This window comes from Catharus ustulatus, chromosome 6 (assembly GCF_009819885.2).
Source record: "Catharus ustulatus isolate bCatUst1 chromosome 6, bCatUst1.pri.v2, whole genome shotgun sequence".
Taxonomy (NCBI): domain Eukaryota; kingdom Metazoa; phylum Chordata; class Aves; order Passeriformes; family Turdidae; genus Catharus; species Catharus ustulatus.
Genome location: NC_046226.1, coordinates 3,832,628 through 3,840,333, shown reverse-complemented (window position 1 = coordinate 3,840,333; position 7,706 = coordinate 3,832,628). Strand labels below are relative to the sequence as shown.

At 43.1% G+C, this 7,706-nt stretch overlaps 1 protein-coding gene across 1 annotated transcript in view; it reads right to left on the bottom strand.

Annotated features, from left to right (window-relative positions):
* Nucleotides 1–1,656: 1,656 nt before the first annotated feature.
* Nucleotides 1,657–7,706, bottom strand: part of PELI2 (pellino E3 ubiquitin protein ligase family member 2) — a 64,859-nt gene continuing 58,809 nt past the window's right edge. Inside the window, exons 4-6 of the mRNA XM_033063313.1 lie at nucleotides 7,396–7,593; nucleotides 6,926–7,114; nucleotides 1,657–2,734 (exon numbers count right to left, since the gene is read on the bottom strand). Of these exons, the coding sequence (XP_032919204.1) occupies nucleotides 2,168–2,734; nucleotides 6,926–7,114; nucleotides 7,396–7,593 (954 nt within the window). The 3' untranslated portion in view covers nucleotides 1,657–2,167. The remainder of the gene's footprint in view (nucleotides 2,735–6,925; nucleotides 7,115–7,395; nucleotides 7,594–7,706) is intronic.

Here is a 7,706-nt window from a genome sequence, read left to right as displayed (position 1 = left end):
CATAGAGTTGTAGGTTAACAAGGTTTATCCTGTTTTCAATCACTGAGTGGGACAAAAAACTGTACAGTTTGGGGTTTTTAGAAAAAAAAAAGCTGCAGAGTTATGTATTTTTAACAGCAAAAGCATAAAAAGAGAAGTAAAGCTATTTTCAAATTATTAAAATGCTGAACATGTATACAGCAAAACCATATTAAAAACAGCAGCAGACAAAGTCCATCCCATCACCATTGGCAAGGGACATGTAAAATGTTTATAAGGTTAACTATAAAACAATTTTACAACCAAAATATGAACAGGCCAATTCAAGTATATATATATACAGAATATATTAAAATCATATAAATTATATATTTATACAAAGGGCACAAATATAGCAAAAAGCTATAGTTGATTAAACAGAACTGAGCTTGAATGATCCATTTCATCTAGAGATGTTATAGATTTCTCCCAAATTCTTTTTTAAACCTGGATAGATTGATACCTCAGATACCAAGAGTAAAGAAAGCCTGAAGAAAAAAGAAACCTACAAATCAAAGTGTTATCATTCTGCATGAAATGAGCCTAACAGGGGGCAGGGAACACCTCATATGAAATTCTGATTTAATTATTTCCACAGTAAACATTTATCAGCTCTCTTAAAAAGTCACAAATTTCAAGTGATCCACTTCAGATGTACCACCCTGGTGCATATATTTGATTACATTTGAATGTTGTTTGATTTGCAAACATTTGGGGGGAAAAAAAAGAGATACAAACACAACTCAATCTGCAAAAGAAAAGGTGACAGATGGCAGCAAGTTGAAAAGTGAACAAAAATGCTCAGCTGAACTGGAAATGATGCTCTCCCTTCTAGTGAAAATGCTTTAAAGTGAGCTTAAAAAAATAACTTATTTTAAATTGCTTTTTTTATTTCAAAACAAACCAGCAAATAACCGCAATGCACTGAAGCTCTTGAGAATCTAAACAGTCCCAGCCGTGGGCTTGTATTTAAACACAGACTAAGTGCTTTCCTGAATTCAGGTTTTTGTAAATTCTGTACCAGCAGCACCTAAGCCTCATGCTGTGCTGTGACACCACCCCTTCATCACTGCAGTAAAGCCTGGACACATCTCTGGCTCCACCAGGGTGCCCAGAGCAGCTGGGGCTGCCCCTGGATCCCTGGAGTGTCCAAGCCAGGTTGGACAGGGCTTGGAGCAGCCTGGGACAGTGGAATCTGTCCCTGCCCATGGAGGGGGTGGAATGAGATGGGATTTAAGATCCCTTCCAACCCAAACCATTTTGGGAATCGGTGGCCTCCACTCACCCAAAAGATCCTGGGTAAGCAAAGCAGAAATAAAAAGGGCAGATACACATACACAGAACATCAGCTTAAAGCCCAGAGCTAAGTATGGAAAAGAGTAAAGTGGTTTCACCAGATGCAGGTTAAATGGAGAGAAAAAAAAACAAAGACAGAAAATAATCAGCCATTTCCCATACCTAATAGCCAGTGGATATCTACTACACTGAAAGGAAATCAATGCAAACAGGATTTCCTCAGTTTCAAGTAATCTTTGATGCCTTTTTGGCCAGCTGTGTTACACCATAATAGGTATTTTAATAGCTCTTATCCTCTACACTTTAGGCAGCTAGTTTTTCTCTTACATATCCAATTATCTCTAGTGAACATTCACCTATGGTTGTCCACACATTCTGCATTTGCTCCTTGAGAAACTATTCAAGTTAAATTATATTGCAAATTAAAGACAGTTACATTCTGTATGTTCCTTCTAGATTTGAAAAATAGGTTTTAAAGGCTTGTCAAAGTTTAGAAGAAAAAACCTTTCCGTTAAAAAATCTTAGCTTAAAAAAATCATTTAAGACACCTTTTTCTGATCCAGGGTACTAATAAAAAGATTACAAATATACTACAATTTTGACCAAGAAGACTCCATGAATATGCTGCTTTTGAGCATGCAACACCACTGATAGCTGTCAAGTTCCAGGTATCAATGTATCCCAACTCCACCACATTTCCTCACCGCTTCCCCCATCCCCACCCTACCACCCCCTTTATTAACAACATTATAAAAAAAGGTAAAATCTAGAATTAGTGGCAAAAAATCTTCACAGTAAACCGTTAAAAGCAAAGAAAAAAACGAAAACACTTTATTTGTGGTCATTTCTTTTCTCAGTCGATGGGACCCTGAAAGATGAGCTTGACGCAGTTGTTCTCCCCGCAGAGCTGCGTGGCGCAGAAGGGGCAGGCGGCGTGGAAGGCGTGAGTCCCGTGGGGCAGCGGGATCTGCGACCAGTACTTGGCCGATTTCTCGGAGCAGACGTGTCCGCAGGGCGTGAAAGCGTGCGTGGGGGGCCCGGCGTCCACGTAAAAGCCGGCCTCGCAGCCCAGCCACAGAGGCACGTAGGGGCCCACGGTTCTGCACATGGGGCACTCGCGCTCGTTGGCCTCCGTGTCGCTGCGGTGGCCCCAGTTGTGGTAGCCGTGCACGTGGCCGCAGCTGAGGTAGGCCCAAGGCTGCTTCTCCTCCACCACGTCCTTGCGGTTGATGCTGGGGAAGGCCAAGGTGTTGAAGCCCACGGGGCACTGGGGCCGGGCCGCGTTGATCTCCTGCCGCAGGGCCTCGATGTGTTTCTGTGTGGGCGTGAGCAGCAGCCCGTCCGCCGTCCTCCACAGCAGCGTGGCCCCGCACAGGTCGATCAGCGAGCCGTCCTGAAGGATGTTGGTCTCGTTTTCTACCTGGTGGCAGGACACAAGGGGAAAGACAAGCTTTTACAGACACCATTTGCAGCAGGAACCTCTGGAAATGCTACTGATATGCACCTCTGGAAATGCTACTGATATGCACCTCTGGAAACGCTACTGAATTTTGTCTTGGTCCTGTCCTGAATCCACCTCACCTCCTAACCTGTAGTATCTAGGATTATAATGAACACTGGTCTCTCACCCTCTGTTTGTACAGGAGACTTGCATTTGCAGTTGCAAAACAAATTATTATACACAGTTTTTAGGCCCTTGAGCATCCTGAAGGATGTTGGTCTCGTGTTCTGCCACCAGGTAGAAAACAAGGGGAAACAGCACAAGCTTTTACAGACACCATTTGCAGCAGGAACCTCTGTAAACGCTACTGAATTTAGCCTTGCTCCTGTCCTGAATTCACCTCACCTCCTAACCCATATCTAGGATTACAATGAGCACTAGTCTCTCATCCTGTGCTTGTACAGGAGATTTGCATTTGCACTTGCAATATAAATTATTATACACAGTCTTTAGGCTCCTGAGCATCCTGAAGGATGTTGGTCTCGTTTTCTACCTGGTGGCAGGACACAAGGGGAAATACAAGCTTTTACAGACACCATTTGCAGCATGAACCTCTGGAAATACTACTGACATGAACCTCTAAACACTACTGATTTTGGCCTTGGTCCTGTCCTGAATCCACCTCACCTCCTAACCCATATCTAGGATTATAATGAGCACTGCTCTCTCATCCTGTGCTTGTACAGGGGATTTGTCACAGTACAAGCTGGCTTGTACTGGGCATCTGAATAGGCCAAATATGGGAAAAGTAGCCTGGTGGGGCAGACAGCTCTCCAGGGACAGGACAGAATCAGAACCAGACAAGGATTTGGACCTATGGTTCCTGCCTGGGCTGCAGAGGCTATTGGTCAAAGGAGGCTGGACAGCCAGACTTAGACCAATCACAGGAGCTTAGAGAGAAACATTTAGGAGGTCATAAAAAAGAGTTGGTTAGAACTATAAAGGGCTTTTGGTCAAAAGAATCACATGTGCCTGTCTCTCTCTTGGGGGGACACCAAAAGCAACAGGGATTTGCATTTGAAGTTGCAATACAAATTATTATATACAGTCTTTGGGCCCCTGAGCATCCTGAAGGATGTTGGTCTCGTTTTCTACCTGGTGGCAGGACACAAGGGGAAAGACAAGCTTTTACAGACACCATTTGCAGCATGAACCTCTGTAATCGCCACTGAATCTTGCCTTGGTCCTGTCCTGAATCCACCTCACCTCCTAACCTATATCTAGGATTATAATGAGCACTGCTCTCTCATCCTGTGCTTGTACAGGAGATTTACATTTGCAATACAAATTATTACACACAGTCTTTGGGCCCCTGAGCATCCTGAAGGATGTCGATCTTGTTTTCTACCTGGTGGCAGGACACAAGGGGAAACAGCACAAGCTTTTACAGACACCACTTGCAGCATTAACACCTGTCTTGTTGCTGTCCTGAATCCACCTCACCTCCTAACCTACATCTAGGATTATAATGAGCACTGCTCTCTCATCCTGTGCTTGTACAGGGGATTTGCATTTGCAATACAAATTATTACACACAGTCTTTGGGCCCCTGAGCATGCCTTTTTTTTTTTCCTCCAATATTGATTCTCTCTGCCTTTGTCATATTTCAGTACATCCTGATAGACTGAAGAAAAGACATGCCATTCCCTGAGGGCTGCATTAGCAGATTCTCTCCTGGAATTCTTTGCCCACACAGACTGACAGAAGCTGCTCACACAGTTTAAAAAAAAATAAATTTAAAAAGTCCTTTTAAGACTAAAACCTGCTGCCCAGGACAGGCCAGCTGCCCTGCCTCTCACATACCATTTTTTTCTGGGGTTGTGGCAAGGGTCAAGCATTTTGCAGAAGTATGAGCTCCCAGAGTGTGCCTCAGCAGCAGCAGAGGTACCTGCATGGCTCAGCACTGCAGCAGACTGAATTACCAGCTGAATTTCTCAGGTGACAAATTTGAAGCCACACAGGTTCAGCTTATGAACAATTCCCCACCCCACTCATTAGGCCTTTTATTTAATGAGGCATTCCAAGCAAATACAGCCCCAGTATGCACTGTCTAAAGGTTTCTCTCTGATTAAAAGCAGGTACTTAAAACATTTTCAAGGGATTATGCCAAACACACGTTGTACTTAACTGAAATATTCTTTATTTTAATGTCACAAACATATAAGCAACCCATGCTTTTGGTATCAGTTCATTAATGATGAATCTATATTAAAAAGGCTCTTTATAAAATTAAAGAGAAAAACTGACCTGCTGCCTGGCTTTATGCACAGGAAATACCACTAATGCAGAACAAATAGCCAAATACAAATACATTAAGTAGGTCACATGAAATCATCACATCTGCCTAAGAATACTATGAATGACAACCAATTTAGCATTTACATTTTAATCCAGTTTAAATTCACAGATTAACTGTGGATCATCCTTGCACAAAACACCTCAGTGGTACAATACAGACTACACATAAGAGGTCACCAGTGCAACCTAATTCCAGCAGAAAAATGTAGTGGTTCAAGTAAAGATGAGAGAAGACTTGATCTGATGCTCTTTTCAGATAATTCCTTCACCAAACAGCAAAGCAAAAAGCTCCCTCATATGCAACGTGTTCAATTCATTATACAGCCTGCATTTGGTTTTATGAACCCAATCAACGAATACTGATCACATCAATACCAGTGTGCCATGCAATTTTATTTAAATGAGAATTCAACTCATTTTGGATGCAGGGAGGGGGATTCATTTGTTTTGCTGTGCCTCTCTTTAGCAGCACTAAAAAGGTGTTTTGCTAAACCAAGTACAAAGGCTGCAATTGCCACATCATCTGTCCAGGTCCCCAGGCAACGTTTGCCTGCCACCATCAGTGTGACAAAGCAATTTATGTCCTGCAGGGTGTCTGCTGAAAGCAGAACAGCCCAACTCCACTCCCCTAACTCTTTCAGCAGTCAGCTTCCTGCAAAGCCAGTGGTAGAGTTGCAAAGTCAGTTCATTGAACTTCTCTCCTGGTTTTATGTTGTCACAGGTCCCTGACAGCTGAAATCGCTCACTTCTGGGAAAGGCAAAGCCAAAGGAGAAAACAGGGATATACTTCCAGGGCTCCTCTTATCTTCCCAGTGGCAGGTAAATCAAACAGAAGCTGCCTTAGTCAAACTGCTTTTGCACCAAAGTGGACTCTTCTGGCAGTACTGCAAAAGACAGCTCCCCATGAGCAACTTCCAGACATCCCCACATCCCAGGAGAACCTTTCAGAGATGGAGATTCCAGAGTTTCTTTAGCTTTTACACTCAGTGCCATTTCAGTTGGAAAAGTGGCATTAGCAGAAAGTTATGAGTGCTCTCCCATACAATCAGTAACAAAACAGCAGTGCAAAATCTGCCCTCACACACAGATTTGGATGTTTGCAGTACCCACTACTGAGGGAGTCACCCTGTATCTGCCTCCATCCAAAGCCAGAAAAACAAGCACCCCCTGATTAATCTGAGTTACTCTAACAGCAGTGGGAATTTTGCACCACTCATTTAGTGGTCTGTCTCAGTCTCTTCTGCGTTCACTCAGTCAGGATTAAAAAAATACACGAAGGAAATGAATTTTCTCATGTTCAGGCTTGGTTGTTTATTAAATCTTATCAAAAGTACAGAAAGTTCAGCAGCACTTCTAACCACCTGCTAGAAGTGAGCAAAATGGAGCCAGATCCAGCTGCTACAAGGTCTCTTAAAGCTAAACAGTCCAACAGAGAATTAACACCTATATTACTGATCCTTTTAACTCAATAACTAAGTTCCCATGACCTTCAGTGTGACACTGACTGACCAACCACAAACTGCTGCCTGAAACCATGAAGAAGGATGATGAGCACCAAAAGAGACACCACCCAAAATCCTCCACCTTGTCTCATACCTATATTATAAAAACCTCAAATTCCAAACCCATCACCATGTGAAATCACACACTTCTATGCAACTACACACCTGTGACTTTAACTCCATCACTCAAATTTGGAGCCCTCTCCAAAGCCTCAGGTCACAGCAGTGTTTTCAGGGGGTCAGTGCCAGAAAACACAGAAAGCTGAAAAACCCCAAGTTTCTGGGATGCACCAAGTTCCTCCCCACTTACCAGTTTGCCTCTCTGCTGAGCAGACCTGGTCTCCCGGAGCGTGTACACGTCCCCACAGACGGAGATCTCGCGCCACACCCCGGGCTTGGACTCCTCTGTGAATCCTCCTTTGGGATGCATGACCAGCACCCCGTTGGTTGTCAGTCCATCCATGTGGCCATCGGGGTTTTTCCATTTGGCCGCTTTTTCCTACGTGTGACAGTCACAGTGACTATCAGAAATACATCAAACCAACCTAAAGAAAATCCACTAACAGTTACTAAAGTGCAGTTTTGGTAAAGACAATTGCAACCACGAGTCTCTGTTGGTGAGAACTCAGGCACACAAAAGTGCAGTTTCTACTTAACACTGCAGCTGGTGCATTGGAGTAATAAAAATCTAATGATAATACAAATTATCAACCAGTACAAGGAGATTTGTTGGCTTGAAAGTAACAGAATATAAACCAGCTTTTTATTAGCACTACTTACACCAAGAAATATATTTTTAGACGAGTCAAATCCAGCTGCAAAGATCCTTGCTGTGTATGGTGGGCTCCTGTCACAAACAATCCTGCAGGCAAATCGGGAGATGGTGCTCTGGGTAATCAGGGTTTCATCATTATTTTGATTTCCTGAAATAGTATCTGTTACTACAAAGTCTATGGGGCTTTCTGTAGACCTCCCAACCTGCAAAAAAAAAAAAATTAAGATAATGGTATGACTAGAAATATTCACAGAAATATGAAGCACTGAGGATACAGTTCTGCCAGGTTAATACTGATGACACCAGTAAACTTCTG